Source organism: Triturus cristatus, chromosome 3_2, assembly GCF_964204655.1.
Source record: "Triturus cristatus chromosome 3_2, aTriCri1.1, whole genome shotgun sequence".
NCBI lineage: Eukaryota > Metazoa > Chordata > Amphibia > Caudata > Salamandridae > Triturus > Triturus cristatus.
The window spans coordinates 538,992,736-539,020,615 of NC_140584.1; the positions used below are offsets into that span (position 1 = coordinate 538,992,736).

The 27,880-nt window shown below is 44.8% G+C and overlaps 1 protein-coding gene across 1 annotated transcript in view; it reads left to right on the forward strand.

The window, feature by feature from the left end:
- The window catches only part of LOC146857670 (solute carrier family 13 member 1-like), a 521,802-nt gene that overhangs the window by 383,039 nt on the left and 110,883 nt on the right, over positions 1-27,880 (forward strand). Inside the window, exon 14 of the mRNA XM_085648250.1 lies at positions 20,696-20,857. Within this exon, the coding sequence (XP_085504376.1) occupies positions 20,696-20,857 (162 nt within the window). The remainder of the gene's footprint in view (positions 1-20,695; positions 20,858-27,880) is intronic.

A 27,880-nucleotide genomic window follows, 5' to 3' on the forward strand; every position in this document is an offset into this window, starting at 1 on the left:
TTCGGAGCTGGAGCACGAGGTTCGAGTCTCGATGTCGGCTCAACAGCCTGTGATTCTGGACAAATCACTTATACTCCCCGGGCCAACGAACAGCGCCTGGATATCTTCATTGGTGATAAGCTGCACCATACAAATCAGAGTATTTATTTATTTATGTGGTAGAACCCCATTAGAATATTATACATTGTGGATACGCCAGGGGAGAATCCTCGAGTCACCTGTGAGTGATACAAAATTGATTTACTCCGACAGCCATATAAGCAAAACCAAGCTGAAGCCACCATCAGTTTAAGTAAAACTCATCATGTTTGTCCTCCTGATTTAAGACATAGTTTGCCTGCAGACCTGACTAATCACCAAAAACGTCTGCTGCATGTAATCCTCCAACAAGGTACAAGTTTTTGATAGGATGTTACATTAACAAGTATAGTATTCGAACCCCCTATGCATGAACTAGTCCATGCCATACACCTAATGGGAGAGGGGCTCCACCTAACCCGCTGGCTGTATGGGGGTATTCGGGCACACTCAAGTATACTGCTCACTCCACTCCGCGCTAAATGGTCACTAGAGTTGGAGAGAGATTTCACTGATAAAGAGTGGGCCTCGATTTTAGAATTTCCTAAGAAAGTTTCCTGCAATGCAAAATGTAAATACATACAGTACATGATATTGTCTGGAGCATATCTCCCACACCATCGCCTCTATAGCATATATCCCAGTGCACAGCTTTCTTGTCCTAGGTGTCAGCAGGCGGATGTGGACCTACACCATATGCTATGGGGGTGCCCGCGTCTGCGAGTATTCTGGCAGACAGTCGAGTATGGGGTACAGAATGTCACTGGTACAACTGTGTGATCACTGGTGGATAGTTGCCTATTAGGCCTACATAAACGCCCCAAGAAACAGAAGGCCTAATATAGATTGGCGGACCTCGCTGTGCTCATGGCGAAACGCGCCATTACAATGAGGTAGAAATCTTCTTCCCCTCCTACACCACTTACTTGGCAAACAGAAATGAACCGATGGTGTACTGTAGAGAGTGCAATTATTTGGCAAGAAGAATTCAGGGGGCTGCGTATGATCCCTATCTCACTGGAATGGGATCAAATGTTAGAAGCTTTCAAGGCCATGGAGTCATTAACTCCCCCGACATCTCAAGCTGTGCCTATGCCACCCACATCTCCTACACCCCCATTGGCTCATTTGAATGTATCTATATAACACCATATTGCCATATCTTTCTTATTGCCTAGGGGTATATTTGTATATATAACTATGAATGTATAAATGACTGTGTACTTACTCGTTTTTATCGAGGGATTACAATCTTCTAATACGTTATTGTATAAACTAATGGACCAGTGAATCAGGGGGGAGGGATGGAGTTTCTATTTCTCGTTGTAGACTTATAGTTAGTATAAAAATAGATAATCACAAATTTTTTCTACTTTTATAGAATTTGATAGTTTGCTTGTGCAGATGATACGAACATCTTATTATTTTCTTTCTTTCCTTTCTCATACCCCAGGCATTGTAATAATTGTGATTAAGGTATATCTGCATTTATTGGGCCACCAATTATTTGGTAGGCAGTTACTCTAACAAGACTATTACTTTTTTATTTCCTTATTCAACACTGATATTAGATGTGTAACATGTATTGCAACGATGAAAAACTCAATAAAATTATGTTTTAAAAAAAAACAAGTATAGTATTAATAACAGAACCCATTTAATTCCTTACTTTAAGAGGAGCATCCTTTACATTGTTAACATGTAGTCATGGAGACGTCAACCACCTCTATACGTCACCCAACAGCCCCAAATCTTATCCCAATTCTTGGGGCAACCCCTACTCTGAAACACCACTTTTTCTGCTGCAGAGCACCAGTCCAGATCGTCGCTCCACTCGGTAACCGTTGGTGGTTGGTTTGCTCCCCATGCCCGTGCCATATTCCTTTTTGCCACCACATCTGCTAACATAAGCCAGATTTTGGAGTGTTTAGACCATCTCTCTTCTCCTGTCACACATAATATATACCACCTGGCTGCCATTGGGACTTCCTGGACCACTACTTCTACCATTATCCATGTTATTTCTTTCCAGTACTGTTGAATACGGGGGCAGTCCCATATCATGAGAAAAAAGGAGCACCTTTCCCCACAGCCCTGTGTGCATGCATCAGTGTCACTACGGTTCATTTGGTACATGAGTGTCCTAGATGTATAGTATCTATGAGGTATACGCAGTTATATCAGACGAAATCTCGCCCTTATTGCTACCTCCGTAGGGCTTTGTAATATCTTTGCTCAGTCATCTTCCTCCATGCTACCCAGGTCTGATTCCCATCCCTCTCTTGTAGAGCCAACAGTGAATCCGGAGTATTGTTCATTATTTTTTTATAGATGAGAGAGGTGGCTTTGGTAGTCATAGGATCTAGTAGGACCCTGTTGTCTAGGGGTGTGTGTCCCACAATGTGTTCACCGTCTGGTATGTCACACAGCAGTACATGTTTTAGTTGAACGTATCTGTACTGTTCCGATTCGGGCAGTTCGTATTCTCTTTGTAAGTCTGCAAACTCAATCATCTTCTGCCCTCTCCACGCGTCTCTCGGGGAGTCTATCCCTAATAGTCCCCACTTGCGGAATCCTTTTAGGCCTCCAACCTCCCATAGGAGGTCGCTATCCCATAGAAGAGTTCTTTCTGGACATTTCCCTTCCCACTCTAAGAATTTGGTTGCCTCTTTCCATATCTGTATAACCTACTGAGTATGTGGTGGTAGCAGAGATCCAACCGGCCTATGGTATAGTACCGCTGGGTATAGTCTCTGCTCCATCGCATAGTGACCGACCCTGTAGGCAGGTTTGTCTCATCCCACGAACACACATTCGTTGATTGTGTCTAGTTGTACTGCCCAATAGTACTTCCATATGTCTGGGATTGCTAGACCCCCCTCAAACGCTCCTCTCTGTAATTTGTGTAGTGCTATTCCGTAGCTGCCCCCGTCCCACAAGAGCAGTATTATTTCACTATCTATTTTCCAAAAGTAGTCTGGCGGGACCCTGCATGGAGTATTTTGCAGCACTTCTAAGAATCGTGGCAGCGTCATCATTTTAAACAGCGCTGCCCGTACCATCAGAGAGAGTGGTAGCTGTCGCCAGTGTGTCACATCCGTTTGAAATCTATCCAGTTGTGGAGCTAGGTTGTCTTCTAGGAATTCAGCCTCTGTTGTAGAAATTGTTATTTCAAGATACTTAAACGTATCTTTGACCACAAAGGTACGGGCGCTAGATGGTAGGGTCGGGACAAGCCTGGCAAGCACATAGAGTAGGTTCTTGTCCTAGAGTAGGGACTTGTCCCAGTTTATTTGGTAGCCTCAAAATCCCTCAAACAGCTGAAATATATGGAGAATGCATCCTATCGGTGACTTAGGATCCATGGTGTATAGTAGTATATCATCCGCATATCCGCATAGAGGGATATTTTCTCGTCCCGTTCAACCTTCCACCCCCTCCCCCCCCCCGGTATCCTCTTTATCATTAGTCGCCTTCTGACTCAGGATGCTAGAGGCTCTAACGCCAATGGGAAGAGCATAGGAAAGAGTGGGCAGCCTTGCCATGTGCCTTTATGTTGGGCCACTGCCCTTGACACCACCCCATTCACCCTTACTCTAGCCAACGGATTTGTGTACAGAAGCCGGACACAGGCACAGAACATTGAACCAAATCCAAACCGTTCCAGTGTCACAAATAAATACTGCCATTCGATGCTGTCAAATGCCATACAGGCGTCCAGCAACAGTAGCACTGCCTTTTCCTCTGACCTTTGTGCTGTTAGATGTATAACTCTGTATAATCGTCTTAAATTGAGCCGAGTGCACCTGTGCGTCATAAAGCCCGATTGATCCGGGCGTACTATGGACGTTATTACACCATTGAGTATTGTTGCAAGTAACTTTGCCAACACTTTCGCCTCCATGTTTAGCAGTGAGATCGGGTGGTAGGAATTGCAATCTGTCGGGAGTTTGCCTTTTTTCGGTATGACCATAATAGTAGCCAGCCGTTGGTCCTCCGGGAGGCTACCTCACTCTAACGCCTCCCGATACATATCTAGCATGTGCAGGGCTATCTCTACCGCCATTCTCTTGTATAGCTCGGTTGGAATACCATTTGGTCTGGGCCTCCTTGCCCGACTATAACGCTCTGATGGCGTGCCTAATATCCTCCTCTGTGAGGTCCCTGTGTAGGGCTTCCCGTGCTTCCGGGGGTAGATCCGGGAGTCTAGCTTCTCGCAGGAGGTCAACACAGTTAGAGCTTTTTCTGTCTGAGGTGGGCATGTACTGTTTCTCGCAGTGTGCAGCAAACGCATCGTCTATCTCTTTCCCAGTCCTACATGTTTCCCCTTCCGGTGTAGGTATTTCCAGAACCCAATTTCTTGCTTATACTTCTTATCTAACCAGGCCATCAATTTATTAGCTTTATCCCCCACCTCGTACAGGTGGTGCTGGGTCACCCTGGCCTGCACCCAGGTCTTCTCTTCCGCTATGTCTCTCATTTTCTTCTGCTTAATCTTAATTTGATGTTTAACATGGTCAGGTAATGACTTTGCATCTCTATGCAGTGTTTCTAGTTTGACCAACTCCGCCTCTAGGGTGTCATACCAAAGCCTCTGCTCTTTCTTTTTTACCCCGGCTATGGCTTGAACATGTCCTCTGATCACTGTTTTATATGCCTCCCACAGTACACATGCTTGGTCTACCGAGCCCACGTTATCCTTATAATATTGTTGCGTCCGTTTCCTCAGTTTGTTTTTAGTTTGTTTGTCCTTAAACACCCATGGATCTAGGAGCTGTGGTAGTGTATTGTCTCTAGTAGGTCCTATCATTCGTACTTCCACTGGTGAATGATCTGATATGCCATGCGCTTTATGTGCTGCTCCTCTAAACCACCCTGCTTCGGAGGATTTTGTCAGTAGGTAGTCCAGGCAGGCACATTCCCCATGTAATGCCTAGTAGAGTGTATATTGCCTGACCTCAGTGTTAAATACCTTCCAGAGATCCACTAATCCGAGAGCCTCCGTGAATGCTCTCTGAGGCTCCGTTCCAACCCCCATGCCCGATGTTGACACCCAGTCTCTGTCTCAGTCCATTGCGGCATTCATGTCTCCACCTATAACCAGTGTGCCGCTCGGCAGGTCCAGCAGCACTGTGCTGAGAACCGGGAAGGTATGTGCATGCAGTCGTGGTGGTATGTATACATAGCATATTTTGATAGCCTTCCCCTCCCACACCCGTCAGCACCATGTACCTACCCATTGGATCACTCCAGATCTTACCAGGTGTGAAGGGCAGCATAACTTGGGCCAGTACCCCTGTAACCTGTGATCGTGATGTAAATCCTGCATGTCCGAGGAGTTTGTCTCTTGTAGTAGTACTATATCTGGAATGTGTTGCCTTAGATATTGCAGTACCTTAGTGTGCTTTGTTTTATGCCCGAGGCCATTAACATTCCAGCAAACACAAGGAGATGATGGACGGAGTGCTGAAACATTTCAAACACTCACCCCCAGTCACAGATCTGGGTTGAATCCATCATCATTCTTTTGGGCTGGACTGTTCCTATGAGGCACAGGGTCAAGACTGAAATGCATATAGCTGTGTCTGAACTGGGGTGGCAAATTGAGCTAAAGAATTATGATGGATTCAACCCAGATCTGTGACTGTGGGTGAGTGTTTGAAAAGTTCCAGCACTCCGTCCATCATCTCCTTGTGTTTGTTTTGTTTGCCCTAAGTTGGAAACAGGGTATGCCCAAACGTGGGTCTCTTGCTCACTTTGCCACTGGATTCAAGCTAGCCTGGCTGAAGAGGGCTGTTATCCCAAAACCGGTCCTAGGATGCTTGTTTCCGGTCCAGGGAAGACATGACTTGGCAGTTCAGACTGGACTGTTCCCATGAGGCACAGGATCAAGACTGATTTGCATATAGCTGTGTCTGAACTGGGGTGGCAAAGTGAGCTAAAGAATGATGATGGATTCAACCCAGATCTGTGACTGGGGGTGAGTGTTTGAAAAGTTTCAGCACTCTGTCCATCATCTCCTTGTGTTTGCCTTAACATACTAGGTCATCATTTTCCAATCAGATCGGTCCCTAGGGGCCCCCGGTGAGGGCTCATGTTGCTCGACCCCACAAGCTGATCCGTCTCAGTGTGTACCTGATCTAATGCCGTCTACTCCTTATTGGTGAATGTGATGACTCTCTCCCCTATCCTTTTAGCAGACCATCCCACTTCAGTATAGTAACCAAGCAAAGTATCACAAGCAGCTGCAAAATCAAACCATAGTGATAACAGTAAATTAACTCATAACTCCTCACCCCCTCCTACACTGCACAGTGGGCTCTGAACCTCCCACCACTCCAACCTGCAGAGTGCCTGTCACCCCACAACAGTAACACCAAGAATCTGGCTGGCTAAAGCCTCGAACATTTCTCGCCCGCTGACCCGGAAGCTCTCCATTCTCCTAAGACAAGTATAATTTCACATTGTCCCACTCGCATAGTAAGTGCCTACATAGAAGAAATCCAATACGAAAAACAATATCCACTTAGCTGGCTCAGCTGGTGTGGGCCTCCCAGTTAGCCAGCGTTCTAATCTCAGCGCCGTCTGCAAATATGTCTCATAGACTTGCTCCACAGTCCTACACTCTTTGTGTGGTAGCCCGTTTCAATTATTTAGTCTCTCTGAGTCCCTGATGGCTCTGATGTCCACGGAGGTACCTCCAACCTATCCGAGGCTGACTCCCCATCTGTAGTGACCAGTTCTTTGGTAGTGTTACGCCTGTGTCGGGGTCCTCCTGCTGTCCTCCAGCTGTCCAGCCACTCCCACGCCTCTTCTGAAGTAGCGAGGAGAGAGATCTTGCCTTCTGCAGTGACTGGAAAAGAGCATGGAGTATCTGATATTCTTTGCTCTAAGGGCTTTTTTGACCTCCATGAAACTACACCGTTGTTGCTCGACTTTTATGGTGAAATCCAGGAAGAACGTAATAGTGGCATTTTATATATGGGGATGAGCACTCCAAGCAGTTTGAAAGATCATGTCCCAATCCTGTTAGTTAAAGATTCTAGCAACAATAAGACGTGACGGGCCCCCGAGCTCGGCCGAGTACCCGGGACCCGATGAGCTTGTTCTTCTGAAAAATAGTTGGATAGACCCCTTGGCTGCAGTCTCTTGATTATCAGGTCCTCCACAAATAGGTCTACCGCTGGCCCTTTCGCTTTTTCTGGGAACCCAATAATGCAAACATTATTGCGGCGAGATCTCCCTTCTTGATCTTCCAGCTTGGCCTCATGCAGTCTGGTTGTTACGGTTAAGAGTTTTTGTATCTGCTCGAGACCCGTCATCACTCCATCCACCTTCTTCCCTTGGGCTCCCAGGTTTCGCATGTCTGCCCTCAGCAGGGAGATCGCTGTAGTGGCAGAGTCTATTCTTCCAGCCAGGTCCACCCTGACCCCCTGGATAGCAGCCATGACATCTTTTTAGCGACGAGCTCCGGGTCACGGCCGAATTCAGGAGGGCTATTGCCGTTTCTGCCACCACCGTTTCAGCATCCGCAGGTGGGCCTTTCACCAGAACATACTTGTCTAGCTTTGTTTGTTGCACATTTCGGGGGACCTTGCCACCTGTCATCATTTGAACCATCTCTTCTCATGGGGCCCACAACTTGTATAAGGGGGAGTCTAAGCGCTGTACTCTCTGCTGCCTGCCCAGGTGAATTGCACCTGATGGCCTGACGTTTTTCCGGCCCTCCTCTCCCAGCTAGTGGAAGTGCTGGAGAACCTGCCTCTACTATGCCTTATTTACACTGGTTGAGTTCCTAGGGTGTGATCTAGTCTGTTTGCACGGTGTCCACAGGCCTCTCCATCATCCTCTCTGGCCCCCAGTCCTGATCTTTTGGTATGTAGCTTGATAGATGTGGGGGGAGAAAAAAGAGACAGGTGCACCGCTAGGCGACCAGCCAAGCCCTTAATTTAAGGCGTTTTTTCTATCTGCCCAGCAAGGGGGGTTAGGCGGTATGGTCTCATACCTCGCTGCCCATCGGTTAATCCCACCTACTGTATGGCTGGGCCCCACCTGGCAGATCCTCCTCTGATCTATCTGTCTCTGTAGCGGGTGGAGCACCCTAGATCGTGTGCCTTTCCCCCGTAGCGTTGGTAATGGACTGTTTCTCTCCGCCCAGTCATGTTGCATCCTGACCTTTATATGCTCCCTACCGCAGCAGGGTGGCGCCGTTCCCCGGCCTCCCGTCGATGCCTCTCACCGCCTCTCGGCCCTCCCAGGCTCCGCCCAGCTGCTGGCTCGCAAGCCCGGGGATCGTTGCAGGATCTAGGCCTCCCTGCACAGTCCTGCGCTCGGAGCCTGGTATAGCCCCTGCAAGTCTCGCAGTTATTCAGGCGCCCTCTGACAGAAAAGCTGACTTCGTCTGCATGGCATTTGGATGCTTGTTATGGATTTTTAGGGGCTCCTGTGGGGTGACACGGCGGAGCCGCTCTACAACACGGTCATCTCTTCCCTGCGGCAAAGGTGCAAGTAGCTATTGTGTGTAAATCTCTTTACACATTCATCAATCAAATGCACAAATTATGAAATATTTTATTTGATTCACAAACAATAGCCAAATATTAATTGGAAGGATGGAGCTTTTCGTAAATTGAGGCCACTCATTAGCCATACTATATTCTGTTTGATGCACTTGCACTGCTCTAGTAAATCAATCCGAGGATACTAACTGCATTTTTAGGCTGCAATTTCACATTGAAGACAGAGTAAGACTTTTTTGTGTTTTGAATAACTTGGATTTTGGGGTTCACAACTAACACCACTCTAGCTTTCTCTTTCACGTATATTCAGTTCAAATCAACTTCCTTCGCCCACCTCGGTCTATCACATTCTAAACTCCTACAGAATGTGGTACCATCTCCCTCTCATCTGAAAAAATCTGATCAATTCTAAATGGTTTGGAAACTATGGGAGTGCTCTAAACATGAGCTCACTACAGTTTTGAAACAAAGCTTAGAAAAAGCCAGTAGTTCTGACTTGTCTTTTCATTTATACGCCAGACCTATTGGTGTTGCGTAGGCCTTCATCTGTTAATGCATGCAACTTTAGCACAGCAGGTGCAGTGCTACTTAATCAGTGCAAATATGGCTGGCTTTATTGTAGTGGCGCGTCCAAACAGCATTTGTGCCTGCTATGTTAGCATATGCAGAACTCCCTTGTGCCCCACTTCTGATATGCAGCATTGAAGGCAAGAATGGAAAAAAGATGATGAACCGGCTACAGTGAACAGGCAGCACAAAGAAACAAACTGACAAAGCTAATAGGTCTCTCTTTTTGATATGACGAGACTGACTATGGCATTTTGAAGATGCGTGCACTACGCATGTGCATACCTACAACATGTTGCTGCTGCCATCTGAGCTGAATTGAGAAATAAAAAATAAAAAAAGCAGGAAAGCATCTTTTTTGAAGAGCGGGTGGGGGAGCTACATAGTGTGCACGAGTAGAGCAAAATGAAGGGTGCAAGGAAACAATGCGATGGGTGGGTAGGAAAAGTAAAGGAGGGCACGGGAGGGGGAAGCAACATGACGGGCATGGGAACAGAAGCAACATGGTTGAAGAAGAGAAGCTACAGGCAAGAGAGCAATGTGGAGTGGGCAGGGGCGGAGCACATGGGTGATAAAGCAACGGGGTTGTACAAAGAGATATCACAACATTGAAAGGGGCGAGAAGAAGCACCCAGGAGACAGTGAGCAACATGAAGTGCAGTGGGAGAGAAGTACATTGAGGGAGACTGCTGAAAAACACATGCACCCTAATGGAGCGCTTAACCAAAATGAAAAAGTAGTGCTTGAAAAGCAAGCCAGCCAATCAAAATAGATGGTAAAGAGGTTATGCTCCCTAGTAGCAATCAACACAAGACTGATAAGATGGGACAATGAATAAGATGCCGGCAAATGAAAGTGACAGGAAAGATATCCAATAGTAAGCAATGTGTGAGCTCCACGCCACTGCATGTTCTTGGTAAGTCCACAATGTGCATTTTGGATGCTCAACCTAAAAAGGCATACAGATGGGTCGTTGGAGGACCCATTATTCAGATAGAGCCCAAGAATATGTTTTTCTTTTCCACACAATAATGCACTGTGTTAACATCCCTCCTTTTAGAAGACTCAAAATGTCATGCAGACCGAGCTATAGCAACAGGCACGCCTAGTGCTCTTGCAGTTGCGCTGGTTGTCTTAATGTCCAAGACGTCCTCTTGTAAGTTGGTGGAGCTGGTGGCGGAAGTCACTGTAGAGAAGACAAAACACATTTTTTAAACAGGTAATTGTGAATATGGCAGCCTTCGAGTTACTGCTGACACTAGGGTCACTCTTTTCTTACTGATACCTGAAGGGCACACAACAAAATCAATATTCAACAGTACCCTGCACTGTTTATGTGCAAGTGTGTGTGTCTGTGTTTGTGCACATGCATGCCTGTGAGTGAGAGAGAGAGAGACTGCACTCTCCCTATAACTGGCACCATGCTACTGCAGCATACATAAGGGCCACATTTACAGCACCACTGGGAGTCTTGGGGTGCTAAGAGGACCATGAGATGTCAAAGGTGCACAAAATGAACGGTCGTACTGCAGGGACAGGAGCTGTTCTAGAGCACAGGCTAAACAATAAAGTTCCCCACTCCTTCATTGCTCCTCTACACTACTGAAGCCCTAAGTATTGAAGAGCTGCAGTCAACACCTAAGACAATTCCAGACATGCATGTTGCATTGCCTAGAACTGCAAGGCTTGTTGGAGCTCCAAATGAAGCTACATAATGTGCATATCCAACAGCCACGTTGCAATGGTCGTCAAGTGTTTTATTCTGAAGCTTGCACCGCTGTCAAAGACTCTATATTGGGGCAGCGACAGTGGAGACAGGAACAGCAGTTTGGGATGGGGAGTGGTTGGAGGTAGGAGGCCTCTGTAACGACCCTTTTCACGCAGCACTGTGGCCAGACACACTACATCTTTTGACGCTGACATCAGTTGTTTACATGCTGCCATTAAAAAGACTCCTTTAATGACCTTTCACAAAATTCAGCCCGAAACCTACACAGTAAAATGGTTCACATCCACAATATGCTGTGAGTGATCCCAAAACTTCATGGACAGCCAGGCAAGCCAATTACTAAAGAGGGCCCACTGAAAGCAGCCAGTGGTTGAAGAGGGTTCACCAAAAGCCCCTTTCTTTATGTATGTGTTTAGAGTGTATTGTGTGTCTGTTGTGTGGGGTATGCAGCAGTATCAGTACGTCTTGCTAGACGGTTAGGGCTGTCTGCAGTCAGAGCTAAAAAGGATAATGGGGAAATAAACAATATAATGAACGACAAATGTGACATAGAGTGCAGTGACGTGGAGTGGAGTGAAGTGGCGTAGAGTTTAGTGACATAGAGTTGAGTGATGCAGAGTGGAGTGTAGTGCAGTGGCATGGAGTCCATGCCATGCAGAGTAGAGTATCAGAGTGCAGGATTGTAGAGTGCAGGGTCGTTGAATGTTGTGGAGTGCTGCAGAGAGCAGTGATGTAGAGTACTGTGGTTGAGAGATAAATAGAGTGGCATATAGTTCAGTGGCGTAGAGTGCAGTGATGTAGTGTGATGTGTGCAGTGGCATACAGTGGAATGTTGTAGAGTATAGTGGAGTACAGAACAGTGGTGAAAAGTAGATGGGATAGGTGCAGTGGCATAGTGTGCATTGTTTTTGAGTAAAGTGGCGCAGAGTGCATTAGTGTAGACTCCAGTGATTTAGAGTACAGTGGCATAGCGTAGACTGTAGTGGCATAGAGTTGAGTAGAGTGGCTTATAGTGCAGTGACATAGAGTGCAGTGATGTAGAGTAGATTGTTTCAGAGTACAATGGGGTGGTGCAGGGTAGAGTATAGTGGTGTGGGTAGAGTGGCATAGAGTACAGAGGAATAGACTAGAGTATCATAGCATTGATTGCAGTAGCTTAGAGTGGAGTAGAGTGGCATAGTGCAGTAGCCTGGAGTATATTTTTTCAGAGATTCCGAGTGAAGCGATGTAGAGTGGAGTGGTGCAGGGTAGAGTGGAATAGTATAGAGTAATGGCGTAGAGTGCAGTGTTGCACAGTGGAGTGGCGTGGAGTGGTGCAGAGTAGAGTGACCTAGACTGGAGTGGTGCAGAGTGCAGTTTCAGATAGTACAGTGGTGCACACTAGATTAGAGTATCATAAAGTGCATTGGCGTTGATTGGTGCAGAGTAGAGTGCAGTGGCATAGAGTGCAGTGGCATAGAATTCAGTGGTAGAGTGCAATGCTGCAGAGTAGAGTGTCGTAGAGCCCAGTGGTGTAGAGTGAAGTGGCATAGAGCGGTGGCGAGTAAAGTGACAGAGTGCAATGGTCTAGAGTGGCGTACAGTGCAGACTATAGTGGCACACAGTGCAGTGGTGCAGAGTAGATTGGTATAGAGTTCAGAGACATACAGTATATTGGTTTTGAGTAAAGTGGTGGAGTGCAGTGGCATAGAGTAACGGTATAAGATTGAGTGGCGTGGTATGGAGTAGAGGCGAGTGAATTGGCGTGGATTGGAATAGAATGCCGTAGACTGGAGTGACAGAGAGTAGATTGTTTCAGAGAAGAGTGAAGTGCGGTAGAGCGCAGTTGTATAGAGTAGAGTGGCGTAGATTGGAGCGAAGCAGAATAGAGTGACATAGAGTGCAATGGTGTAGAGTGACGTAGTATTCAGTGGCATAGAGTAGAATGTTGTAGAGTATAGTGGCGTGAAGTGCAGTGGTGCAATGTCGTTGGCATAGGTGCAGTGGCAAATGGTGCATTGATTGCAGTGGTATAGAGTGGAGTTGCGCAGAGTGGCATAAAGTGCAGTGGCGTCGAGTGGATTGGTTCAGAGTAGAGTGAAGTGGTGTAGAGTAAAGTGTTGCAAAGTGCAGTGGCATAGCGAAGACTATAGTTGCATACAGTGCAATGGTGCATAGTAGATTGGTATCGCGTGCAGGGGCATAGACTGTATTGGTTTTGAGTAAAGTGGTCTAGAGAGCATTGGTGTAGAGTGCAGTAGCATAAAGTAGTGGTATAAAATTAAGTGGCATAGTGTGGAGTGGCGTAGAGTGGATTGACACAGAGTGGAATAGAATGGCCTAGACTGCAGTGACATTGAGTAGATTGTTTTAGAGTAAAGTGAGTGAGAAGAGTGGCGTAGAGTACAGTGGCATAGAGTGGAGCGATGCAGAGTAGACTGGCATAGAGTTAGGTGGCGAACAGAACAGTGTTGCAGAGTAGAGTGAAGTGGCATAGAGTGGAGTGGTCCAGAGTAGTGCAGGTTAGAGTGCAGTGTTATAAGAGTGGAGTGATGCAGAGTCAAGTGGTGTAGAGTGCAATGGCATAGAGTAGAGTTGCGCAGTGGCGTAAAGTGCAGTAGATTGGCATGAGTGTAGTAGAATTGCATAGAGTGCAGTGGCGTAGAATGCAGTGGTGTACAGTGCAGTCATGCAGAGTAGAGTGTAGTGGCATAGAGTGGTGCAGAGAGCAGTAACAGAGTACAGTGGTGCCGTGATGTAGAATGCAATGGTGTAGAGTGATGTAGCATGAAGAGGCGTAGAGTGGGATGTTGTAGAGTATAGTGGGATAAAGTGCAATGGTGCTAAGTAGTTGGCAAAGGTACAGTGGTGTAGGGTGCTGTGGCATAGAGTGTGCAGTGAAGATTTCAGTTGCGTAGAGTGGAGTGGCACAAAGTGCTGTAGATTGTTTCAGAGTAGAGTGGTGCAGAGTAGAGTGCAGAGAGTAGTGGTGTAGAGCGCAGTGGTGTAGAGTAGAGTGGTTTAGCACTGATTGCAGCGGTGTAGAGTGAAGTTGAGCAGAGCGGCATAGAGTAAATTGGTTGAGAGTAGAGTGCAGTGGCGCAGGGTAAAGTGGAGTGGTATAGAAAAGTGGTGAAGAGTGCATTGACATAGAATGCAGTGTTGCAGAGTGGAGTGGCGTGGACTGGTGTAGAGTGCAGTGGTGCATAGTAGAGTGCAGTAGAGTGCACTGACATAGAGTAGAGTGGTGCAGAGTAGAGTAGAGTGGTGTAGAGTGGTGCAGAGTAGAGTGCAGTGGCATAGAGTAAAGTGTTGCAGAGTAGAGCAGCACCGAGTAGAGTGGCACAGAGTAGGGTTCAGTGGCAGAGAGTACAGTACTGCAGAGTAGAGTGTCGTAGAGTGCAGTGGTGTACAGTGGTGCAGAGTAAAGTGAGGTAGAGTGCAAAGGCACAGAGCAGAGTGTATTGGCTTACAGTGAAGTGGTGCAGAGTAGATTGGCATAGAGTGCAATGGCGTAGAGTGTATTGGTTTTGAGTAAAGTGGTATAGAGTGCATTGGCGTAGAGTACAGTGGCATGGAGTAGATCGTTTCAGAGTAGAGTGAAGTGGCGTAGAGTGGAGTGTTGCAGAATGGAGTGTGGTGGACTGGTGTAGAGAGCAGTGGTGAAGAGTGCAGTGGTGTACAGTAGGGTGGGGTAGAGTGCATGGACATAGAGTAGAGTGATGCAGAGTAGAGCAGCGTAGAGTGAAGTGGTATAAAGTGCAGTGGTGCACAGCAGATTAGAGCAGCATAGAGTGCATTGGCGGACAGTGAAGAAGAGTGGCATGGAGTGGTGCAGAGTAGAGTGCAGTGGCATTGAGTAAAGTGTTGCAGAGTAGAATGGGTCAGAGTACAGTAGGGGAGCAAAGAAGAGTTCAGTGGCAGAGTGCAGAATAGAGTGTCGTAGAGTGCAGTGGTGTAGAGCACAGTGGCAATGTTAGGTATGAATACAATATTAATCCATTTTCCTATCCTTGGATTGCCTCTGGATATTACGCCAGGGTCAAATGATAGTAATGCAGGCCAGAGAAAGTATCTATCATCCAAGGGATAGGAAATTGATTAATATTGTATACAGGCCTAACATTGGTTAGGTTGACTTAATCACCCTTTCAAACTAGTGTTGTATATACAAAATAGGGTATCGTTGTTTTTTGCTTTTTCTGAATGTCCTTTTCTTTTTCACGTTCACATTGCACATGAGCCCATCCTTTTTCACTTCTTTTCTGACAACCGCCTAATGTTATATTGATTGACAAAATACAGTTTTTTGCATAAACTATATAAAGATGAATTTTTTTCTTAAAACATTGATGTCTTTTTTTCTTTCTCTCTGTGTCTAGAATCAAATTATAAAATAATTATCTATATGACCATATACATTGATTTTTCCAGTCCTGGCCCGTTCAGGTGGACGACTGGTAGGTTATGTCAGGACCAAGTGTTGTTTATACTGTATTACAGAAGAAGGCAGGCTATGAAAGCTGTCTCACAAGAATTCCCCCAGCCCCTTCCAGAACTCACCATACCTACTAAATTGATTCAGATAGGATGAGCCGGGAAGATGATCGCCTTCATGTATCTAGAGACAGTTGCAAACTAGAATGTCCAAGAGTATTAGACTAGGCCTGCCTGATAGGGTGATTTGAGGTGTTCAATATCTGAAGCATGCTGGACATAATGCAGTAGGCAGGTTAAATCAATTCCATTTAATTACAGTCACTATGTACTTAAATTTGTTTTTCATTTTTACCTCACTACAGAGCTTGTGTATAAATTCTCGGAATAGTGTATTCTATATTGCACAAAATGCAGAACGATAGATGCTTCTTTCTTTCATATTCATGTCTCTACCCCACTGTGTTGGAATTCTGGAGTGAGGTGATTGATTCTTTATCCATCTCCAGTGTTAGCTCTTTTAGGTTCCATGGAGAATGTTTCCCTAAAAGTGCGTACATTTGTGGCCATGTTCCTTCTCCTCATTAAGAGGCATGTGGTAATGCACTAAATGAATTGTAGGCCACCTAATTGTATAGATTGGCTTCAGGACATTGTGTATTGTATGAGCGACTATTTGAGTATACATACAATGTACATCTTAAGACATAGCCAAAAGACGTTTGGTGCCCTTTCAGATCCTTTTTGTTGCAATGGAAGACAGATTGTGTTTTTTAGGCCTGCAAAAGACTTCACTTTAGAACATATCTGTTAGATGTAGTACTCAAAATGTACGAAGTGTATTGTCTTTTTATAATAGTGTATGCCAATGTACAGAAGAGACTTTAATGAAGCAGGTTGTATGATAATGGTAGGTATCTATGTCTTTTATTTTGTGCCCTCTGGTGCCAAGGGTACGTGATGTTAAAAAATGTGAATAAAAAAGACAAAGCAGCATAACAACACAATTAAACCATAACGTTGCGTATCACAACAAAATAGTCAAAATAGAATGCACAACATAACCACAGTATAACACAACAAAATCACATTGCAGTTATCTTTCACAGAAATACAGCGGAATAAACAACCAAAGAACATATCACCATCACATCTAAATCCCGCACACAAAAACATTCTTGTAACGTAATACCACCTGCAGAATCCTGTTTTCTAATATGGCAGCAAACGGTCTTAACCTACCACTAAGGACATGAACTACCGGCCAAAATGTGTTGTGATCTGACCCACAGTGTTCCACCTGTATGCTTGGATGAGAGCTTTCAAACCTAACTGTTCATTTATAGATTCCTCCATATCAGCATAAGCTGCTCATCTCTGATCTCAGTCACAAATTTGCGCTTATTAAAAAGCGCTGTCCAGGCGTTTTTGCCGTTTTTAAGTGTTGTGAAAGGTGTCACAATTAACCAATGTAATGGAACTCAATTTACTTACAAAGGATAGTGGTTTTAGTGGAGATATGTGGAATTTGAACCTGCAGAACCTAGTAGGTGTCAGCAGCAAGGACATGATTTGTAGAGCTTTCCAAAATGTATATGGCACTGTTGAGGGCAGGTTATACCTGAAACATGTTTATCATGTTCAAGTAATTACAGGATGCAGGGGGGCGTGGCCAAGTTGGCAATCATAAGGGCCGCATGACAGTGAAGCTCCGGACGCGAAAGCCCTTCTCAGGGTTAGTTTTTTTTACCCACCTCCACTGACGGTAAACTGGAAAATACTGCTTTTCCCATCCCCTGGAGATGCTGTGACTTGCCAGTTTCCAGCCCGATGGAACCTTCAGCTGCAGGACTGCCAGATTAGGAGGGCGAGGCCTAGCCTGTCTTGGAGGCCCCGCTGGGTCCCCACTCCCTGCACCATCGGTATCTGCCTTTTCTGGCCTCTGCTCTATCTTGCTGCTGGCCAAGTAGTGTGCATCCCAGCCTGCTTCAGAGGCCTCGTGGCGACAGGGGCCGCAGGCGAGCCTGAGGCCGGGGCTGCAGTTCCTCACTGGGCCCCCTCCCTAGGCCGCCATTTATCACCTCAGTTGGTCTTCATCCCTCCTTGCTACGACCGGCCGCCCATCAATCAGCGACCAGCCAACTACGCCCACTTCCACCACGGCGCACGGGACGGGTCTCGGCTGGACTTATCTAGGGGAACACTCACCGACATTCTGCAGCTTCCTTCCTCACTGCTGCCTGCGGCCTGATACAGACTGCTCCTTTGCCCCCAGGGACAGGCAGCAGCACACCCATGAGTACCCACCTGCTGTTTCTCCTTGGGACTCATGATTGGCGCTGCTGTGCTTCCCCTGTTTTTCTAGAGAATCGAAGGGCTGCAATGCTGCTAGGTTGTTCCCTTGCATGGTCTCCATTATCCCCCACACCTGGGGGATTATTCGCCTCGTGACTCGCCACCAGGTCTGTCGGTCGGGGGCCCTTTGAGTGCCCTCTCCTGACACTTGTGGAACCGGGGGTGTTCTTTCCCCACGAAACACTCTTGCATTAAATTGGCTGTGCCTCTATCCACTGTTTTGCCTTGCTCACCCACAGTTCCCTTCACAACTCTAGAAACATTCTCACCAGTGTTCGGGGGACTCCAAACAATGCAAGATCACCTTTGATCTTCCCAAATCAACTGGGTGACCTGACCCCCCATCAGATTTTGAGGAAGACCATGATACGACTAGATTCCCCTACCTGAAGGAGCTGCAGCGATCATAGCAGAACTCAGAGCCGGCTTTCGTGACATTGACACGCGCTTTGATACCCTTGCATATCGGCTCGACCACATGGGGGACGCTTAGAACGGCATGGCACCTGCCTCTAAGCTGCTCAGGAGCCTGTCTCAGGCCTAGAAGACAATACCGCCTCTTCGCCCGAAGACTGGAGAAGAAAGAGCATCTCCTGAGACGGTAACGCTGGAACAACATACGCATAATTGGCCTTGTGGAATCTACCAATATGGGGCGCCTGACCACTTTGTATAAACTCTACTCACTAACTTATGGGCACCCAGAACATCAGTTCAATTTTTATTTTAGAAAGAGCCCATAGATCTCTGGCCCTAGCCCACCACCAGGCACTTCTCCTCGTCCCATTGTGGCCCGTTTCTTGAATTACAGAGCCCGCAACACGGTACTCTGCATGGCCCGTGAAAAGACCCCCTTGCAATATCACGGCACCACGATTTCCATCTATCCTGACTTTACACTCGCTATTCAAGAGGCAAGGTGGAAATTCAACAATGCCACATCACTACTCCGAAAACATGGACTTAAGTACAGTATGTTATATCCAGCCAGGCTCCAGGTGGTGGTAGATGGTAAGCCCCGATTCGTTTACACCTGGCTGATGTTCTCCTCGTCTGTAAACAGGTGGGCCCTAGTAGACCTTCTTCGTCCTGAACCTCCCTGGAACGCGCCTCGGCAGACTTTAACGTTTTGGCTAGCGCTGACCTTTTCTACCCTGGCTGAACTATTCCAACGGCGTTTGTATTATCCATGCCGTTTATATAATGTTTCAATTACAGTCCAATGTTATAACCAGTTAACTATATATCTACTCCCAGCTTCTCCCCACATGTAACCCTGATCTCCGCTAATCCGTCATTAGCTATCACTCCCCATAATGAGCATCGATCTCCAATGCTTTGTTCGCCCCCCCCAAGAACTACTCCACATTTCGAAATGTTGGGACTTTCGTTTGATGTTTGGGTTTTGCAGGGACTCGCTAGGTTTTATATGCCTGGTGTGGGGGGGGGGGGGGGGGTACTTTGGGTTTTCATGCGTGTTGTTATTCCCTTCGTTTTTATTTTTGTATTTTTTTATAACAGACTGGACAAGACCACATACTACTTTATACGTGCAAGTTGACATGCATGACAATCCCTCTTCCTTTACCGGCAGGGAGTACTAGACAGTTTGTAGATCTTACCCGCCTTACCTGGAACATCTGTGGCCTCAACAATCCCCAAAAGTGTAAACTGGTGTTGTCATATCTCAATTGGCATGGTATTAAGCTTGTGTTTTTGCAGGAAACACATCTCTCTCCTCAATCCTCCCCCGCTTGCGCGGCATCACCAAGACCCCATAGACATGTTGCCCATTATAGCTCCTTTTCTCATGGAGTTTGCATACTTCTTCATAGAAGCCTTCCCTTTATTCGCCATAACACCATTGCTGATGACCGAGGATGCTACCTCCTGGTAACGGGAACAATTTTGGGGAGGAGAATCTTTTTCTTTAATGTTTATGCCCCAAATGTCAATGACCCCCTTTTCTTCCAGGATCTACCCACCCTTTTAGGCCGATTCAACAAGGATGTTATACAGTTAGGAGGAGATTTGAACCTTATCCTCGACCCCGCTTTAGACTCCACCAGCTCTTGCCTGGGGCAGTAAACTAAGCTCATTACATATTCTTCACAATATGATTGCCACATACACCCTCAATGATATTTGGCGCTTCCGACATCCCACTACCCAAAGATATTTGGCAGCCTCTCTGATCTTTATAACAAATAGGGTCCGAAGGGATATTTCAAAGACCCAAAGGGTGGAGAGATCCTTTCAAAGCAAAAGGAAAGGGGATACGTACTTCGCTGAAACAATCTTAACTCAAAAATAGTATGCTCCCTTGCAAGGAGCAGTGATTGAGGAGAAAGGGAAAAGAAAACCTATACTCCACCGCACTTAGAGGTGGGAAGATGAGAAAACCTCTTTTTATATATAACCCTCACCCACTCTAGTAGTGGCAAGCTTCAACATTGGGTTTACCCTAACTCCTAAAGGTGTGGGTGAGGTCAACTATGTTCCAGGGAGCACTTTAGAGAAGTCTAGTATGGTTTAGTATGGTTTTTATTTTACGTTTAATAAAAATCCCTAACTCACCCCAAGGTACCCCTTTATTTGTGGGTGAGTGGGGAAAATAAAAAAACTATGGGAAGGGGCAACCAGGATGTTGTGGTCCTATGACCCTAATGTAAATCGCCTCTCAGACTCCCCGGACGTAGCCCCTCACTCACCTGCTACTACACCCTCTTTATGTCATACTAGTCAAGACACCATTGCATAAGCCTGGTTCTACCACCCATTATGCTCTCCCCATCGTTGCCTATCCCATCATTGATCAATGCATTGTCAAGTCTCATTTCTACATGTTTGGGGCACAATCTCCACTATATAACTGAGTCAAGTCATGATCATATTTGTTTATATAATGCTTAATGTCTCGTTTTTCTTTTTTCGTATGTTTGTGAAGAATCACTAAATAAAGATAAATAAAAGTAATGACTGGATGCAGAAGCAAAAAAGACAAACGTTTTACAACCGTCATGTTTTGCAGGTTTCTGGCTTATCGTTATGGGTGGGCGAAAGAATGGAATCACTAAGTCGATTTCCTGTCTGGTTAATTGTCTTCCTGGTGTGTATATTGGTGACAGCTGTAACGGAAGTGGCAAGCAATCCAGCCACCATCACAATATTTCAGCCAATTCTAACTTCACTCGTAAGTAAAGTTTTATAGCATAATTTATCATACTTTCCTCTGTATCAGATCCATTGTACGTAACCTAAACCACTTGTGTCACACACACTTAATTCCTTGCTCCATTTTTTATGGATAATATGTACTTAATGTTCTGTTGGATGGTTTCTGAAAGTATTCACAATCACTTTTTAATTAAACATTATGTTTAGATCAATATATTACGTATTTGTCCCTTCCCTGTTCTGGTCATTACGTAGAGAGGTGGTATGCCACCGACTGACAATCCTTAAAAGCTTATTTCCCCACTGAAGAAAACATGAAACAAACCACCTGCCATATCTTTGCATGACTACCTAATAAGAAGATCCACCTCTGCACACAGTGTTGTGTTTTGTCTTAATATGAAAGGCCCACTCGAGTGCAAGTACCAACTGAAACTTTTCTATTTCTCCAGCGGACTTTGCCAGGCTTATGCCATAATTAAGATATGGAGGGGAATAGGTGAATTCTTGCTGCTCAACAGGACCATGTCCCCCTTATGCGATACGTCTCACCCACAGCCTAGGCATACTGATGATGCTCATTCAGTGCGCATACCTCAGACGGTGAGCATTGGCCAGTATGGTAACCCTGGTAAATCCTGGGACGCAAGGTGTTTCTGTGGGGCCCTCATGGTAATGGTTTTAGCTGCACCATGCTCAGATAATGCTTGGTGCATCTTCCACAATGATGGTTAGTGCATGATGCAGGCTTTAAATTGCAATCCTCAAGGATATAGAGAAACAGCCATTTTTTGCTTCAGGTGAGGTGAGTGCGCCAATATGCACTGTGTTGTACTGATGCATTGGTGGAGCCCAGTGGTAATTAAACCCTTAAAAAAAGTAATTTATTTGAAAGAGTGATTTAAAAGGAAAAAAAACAAGCGTTTAAAGTGCTCGTAAGTTGCCTTTCCCATTGATGGAGTGGAACAATGGGAAATGGTTATATGATTGCTTTTGATTGGTGGATTTGTATCCCTTTCTGATGCTTCTTTTTTTTTTTGAGTGAGCTACTAAATTATTTTGTTGATGGTCATAAAAGTGGAAAGTGCTTCCAAAAGAAGGCATGATTCTCCAGCCCTTTCTTCTTAACCTGGGAATCATCCTAGACTCAACGCTCTCCTAGACTCAACGCCGTCTCCTCCTCCTGCTTCAACACCCTCCGCAAGATCTACAAATTGATCCCAACAGATACAAGAAAGACAGTCACCCAGGCCCTCGTCAGCAGCAGACTCGACTACGGAAACGCCCTCTATGCGGGAGCCCCGACCAAACTCATCAAACGACTGCAACGCGTCCAAAATGCCTCGGCACGACTGATCCTCTACGAACCACGCCACAGACACATCACCCCCCGCCTGAGAAACCTGCACTGGCTCCCCGTCAACAAGAGGATATCCTTCAAGCTCCTCATCCACGCACACAAGGCACTCCACAAGACCGGCCCTGCCTACCTCAACAGACGTCTCTCCTTCTACATCCCCAACCGCCAACTACGCTCCGCCGACCTCTCACTAGCCACCGTCCCGCGCATCCGAAGAACTACCACCGTCGGGAGATCCTTCTCCCACCTCGCTGCCAAAACATGGAACTCCCTCCCACTGAGCCTACGACAGACCCAAGACCTGCTGACCTTCAGGAGAACACTCAAGACCTGGCTGTTTGATCAGTAGCATCCCCCCCCCCCCACCCCAGCGACTTGAGAAACTCGTGGGTATGTAGTGCGCTTTACAAATGACTGATTGATTGACTGATTGATTGATGATGATAGAGGAAAGTGTAGTAGGAGTACTTAAAGGCATTCTTCTGCGTATTGTTAGCATAATCCTTCTGGTGTCATTTCATTAAAAGGCAATCCAGAAGATGATTCAGGAGACAGTGTCTATCTTGTCTCTTTTGCTTCAGACCCACTTCAGTCAGTCATGATGACTGCTCACCATCATACTAGGTTGACAAGAAAATAGAAAGTGAAATGAAGGAATCTGTTACTAAGAACAATCTGTTGATGCATGAGGTAACTTAATGCTCCGTACACAGTCAGATCTTTAATGAAAGATTTTGAGTAACTTACCAATGCGATGTAGAAAGGAAAAAGCTGTTCAGAATTATTGGTGCAAATGGAACAGCAAACCAAATATATATATATATATATATATATATATATATATATATATATATATATATATATATATATATATATATATATATTCACAGAAAAAACCATAAGTTTCAGGGGTGTTATAGTTAGCTGGCCATTTCACTCGTACAAAACCATAGAAATTCCTCCTTTATAGTTAGTTCTGCTAACTATAACTCGCGCGCCCGCAATGCACTGCTGATGATGTCACATATTGCATCATTCACGACATGGTCAGTGACATCACTGATGACATCACTGATGACATCTCAAATGACATCACTGATGACATCACTGATGACATCATCCATGTGACAATCTGATACACCTCATCATACACTAGTATAACCTTTCATCACTCACTGTAAAATACAGAGTACCGTATTTGAAACCATTGACACACCAATACCATTTACTACATACCCACTCACTGATTCCTAAGTCTACACACACAACTACCCATTCAACAACAGAATCATTTATACATGCAGTCACTAATTAATAGAACACTATCAAATGCACTTATACACATATATAAACATTGTCACATCAGCAGTAATCTTAGTCGGTTATGCAGTCATCCTACTCACTCATGAAAAAAAAAAATCACAATTACATTTATTTACTTACACAATTATCCAACAACACCTCATTTATTCAAACAAATAGTAACTCATAGTTAATATGTTAAAAAATCACCATTACAATTATACACTCGTTCATATAGTTACTCTCACAATCACTGACTCTTACACATACTTATTTATATACACCAACTCTCACATACAATGCCTTTTATTTTTTTACTTTCTTGAAGATGTACAACTAAAACATATATTCGCTCACCAACACACAAATAAATACACTCAGTCACCCAAACAACTGTTTCCACATGCACTCTTAAACCTATACACCTAGTCAATCATCCATTCACACATCTATGCATAGAGTTACACACCCCATCCAACCACACACAAATTCAGTGCCCCATACAAATACTCACCCAGCTAATCAATAACTAATATACACTCATGTTGTTAGTGACCAACTGATGCAGCATGTTATGCAACAACAGAGACAGTGATGTACACATTCACATAGTTTAGTTACTAATCCATGTATTAAGTGAGACACTTTTAATTACTCACTTAAACAGACAGTCAGACAGCTACTAAATCCTCCATCCAGACAGTTACATATCCACTCAATCTTCGATACAGATTGGTATATATATATATATATAAAAATTCACTGAAAAAACCATAGGTTTCACACACGTTATAGTTAGCTGGACATTTTACTGATAAAAAACCAATGAAATTCCCCCGTTATAGTTAGTGCAGGCAACTATGACTCACGCGACCGCAATCCTCTGCTGATGCTAATACTGTATTTAGACACTTATTTGCCCATGTCTTCTTCCATTAAATTTTAGCTATACATATATTACAAATATTTTTTTTTCATAAAGACACATATGTCATCAGCAGAGGATTGCGGTCGCGTGAGTTATAGTTGCCTGCACTAACTATAACGGGGGAATTTCATTGGTTTTTTATCAGTAAAATGTCCAGCTAACTATAACGTGTGTGAAACCTATGGTTTTTTCAGTGAATTTGCAAGGTTTTTTAAATGCTAATTCCTAACTATAACGTGTGTGAAACCTATGGTTATTTCAGTGAATTTGTACGGTTTTTTAAATGCTAAGTTACTTTACGCCATTCGTGGCGTGCGCGCCCAGTTAACGCAGTTCGTTCCATGCGCGCACGGTGCGCTTCGCGCACCATGCGCGCACAGTGAGCACGCGGTGCGCTTCGCGCACCGTGCGCACATGGAGGACATATTATGCGCTTCGTTGGGAAAAGTAATCTTTTATATTTACATGTTACTACATATGCCATGTACAAATGGTGCCCTTCGGGCGCAATTTGGACACGGGGTGGGGATAGTGTGGATAATTTTTTTTTTTAATTAATTTTTACCGTACGCGTACGGTAAGCGTAATCGGCGATTTTTCGAAAAATAATAACAATTATTTTTTGGCCTTGGGGGTTCTTTGGGGACACCTTCATGAATGCTAGGTGGTTAGGAACTGAATACAGAGCCCCTTTAGATGTTTTTTGCCTTTGTTTTTGCTGCCCCACTCAGAGTGCGAGAGAGAAAATGGCGGCCGCCGCTTCCTGGTTTCGACCGATTCGAATGTTTACTTAGATGTAACAGCCAATCAGAATCGCGCTCGCGCACGGCACCGTACGCGTACGGTAAGCTTACCGTAAGCGCACGGTAAGCGCACCGTAAGCTGCCACAGATATATATATTGATTTAAATGCTATTTTCTCAGGATCTACTGAACAGATTTACACCAAACCTACAAAAGGCACTTCCTTGACCTGAGGACTACCTCTCTGCCAAATTTCAAGTAACTCTGTTCAGCCGTTCGGACTGTAGCTGTGTCTAAAGGTCCTATGGAAAAATGCATGGGAAAAACGCGTTTTGGGACCCCCCTTTTTTCTCAGCCCCCGCTTAACGAATCCCCCCGAGACTTTCAGGGTAGGAGCGGAGCGTAGCGCCCCACCTATTTTGAAAATTTCGCGAGGATTCGTCGACCGGCGCCAAAGTTATTCCAAATAGAATGTTGCGGATTTCCTATGGAAACAGGGTCCTAACTATAACTATCTACTGGCGACCGCCAGTAGATAATATATATATATATATATATATATATATACACACACACACATATATATATATATATATATATATATTCACTGAAAAAACCATAGGTTTCACACATGTTATAGTTAGCGGAAATTTTACTGATAAAAAACCAGTGAAATTGCCCCGTTATAGTTAGTGCTGGCAACTATAACTCACGCGACCGCAATCCTCTGCTGATGCTAATACTGTATTTAGACACTTATTTGCCCATGTCTTCTTCCATACATTTTTAGCTATACATATATTACAAATATTTTTTTTTCATAAAGACACATATGTCATCAGCAGAAGATTGCGGTCGCGTGAGTTATAGTTGCCAGCACTAACTATAACGGGGCAATTTCACTGGTTTTTTATCAGTAAAATTTCCGCTAACTATAACATGTGTGAAACCTATGGTTTTTTCAGTGAATTTGCAAGGTTTTTTAAATGCTAATTCCTAACTATAACGTGTGTGAAACCTATGGTTTTTTCAGTGAATTTGTACGGTTTTTTAAATGCTAAGTTACTTTACGCCATTCGTGGCGTGCGCGCCCACTTAACGCAGTTCGTTCCGTGCACGGTAATATTTAAATTTTTCGTAATTTTTATAAGCCATGCACAAATGGTGCCCTTCGGGCACCATTTGCCCACGGGGTGGAGAGAGTGTGGATAATTTTTTCTTTTATTATTTTTTTTTTAAAAATTTAGTTTTTTTAAAAACAGTAATAAGCCCTGCACATTTGGTGGCCGTCGGCCACCAAAAGCACAGGGGGTGGGGTGAGTGTGGATAGTGTTTTTTTTGGCATTTATAATTGTCCCTGTACAATTGCTGGCCTTCGGCCACCAATAGCACAGGGGGTGGGGTGAGTGTGGATAGTGTTTTTTTTATTTTCATTTTTTTACCGGACGCGTACGGTAAGCGTAATCGGCGAAATTACCGAAAAAATTAAAATTGCATTTTTGCACTTGGGGGGTCTTGGGGGACTCCCTCACCATGGCTATGTGTGAGGTAGTTGTCTAGACAGCCCCGTTATAGGATTTTAGACTTTATTTTACAATCTACCTCTCAGTGCGAGAGAGAAAATGGCGGCCGCCGCTTCCGGGTTTCGGCCGATTCGAATGTTTACTAGGATCGAAGAGCCAATCAGAATCGCGCTCGCGCACGCCACCGTACGCTTACGGTAAGCGTACCGTAAGCGCACCGTAAGCTGGCTCAGATATATATATTGATTTAAAGGCTATTTTCTCAGAATCTACAAGACAGATTTACACCAAACCTACAAAAGGCACTTCCTTGACCTGAGGACTACCTCTCTGCCAAATTTCAAGTAATTCTGTTCAGCCGTTCGGGCTGTAGCCCTGTCTAAAGGTCCTATGGAAAAATGCATGGGAAAAACGCGTTTTGGGACCCCCCTTTTATCTCAGCCCCCGCTTGACGAATCCCCCCGAGACTTTCAGGGTAGGAGCGGAGCGTAGCGCCCCACCTATTTTGAAAAATTCGCGAGGATTCGTCGACCGGCGCCAAAGTTATTCAAAATAGAATGTTGCGGATTTCCTATGGATAAGGGGTCCTAACTATAACTACCTACTGGCGACCGCCAGTAGGTAATATATATATATATAGTATATATATTTTATTGTTTGATTAGTTAATAAAAATAGTTGGAGATCAGATTCTACAGGGAAGACATCGCCTTGTTCTTGTTCTTATGGGGCGTTAATTAAATATTCTTATTGAAAATCTTCTAGGAAGAAGCATTTGCAACCCAAGAAAGATGGTAAAAAGTCAGACACAGTAACTCAGTTGTTAGGCCCTGACTATCACGGCTTAATGGATGGACTCCCTATGGGAGGCATAATTCACCATTCTTGGATATATGGAAAGAAAATTTCACAGATCAATAGGTGCTGGATAACATTTGCAGAGGATATGTTATAGAAATTGACTAGATGGAGCCACATTTGGAATTCCTCCCTATGCCTGTCTTCAAAAAGAAGCTCTAGACAGATACCCTATGTAAAAGAGTTTCAAGTTTGTTAAATAAATGACCCAAAAAACAGTAGCTTTTCTAGAATAAGGTCAAGGGTTTTATATGATCCCTTTTAAAAAAGAGACAGTATTGAAAGTATCAACTGCTTCCTGAAAATCTGGAACAAGTGTCAGCT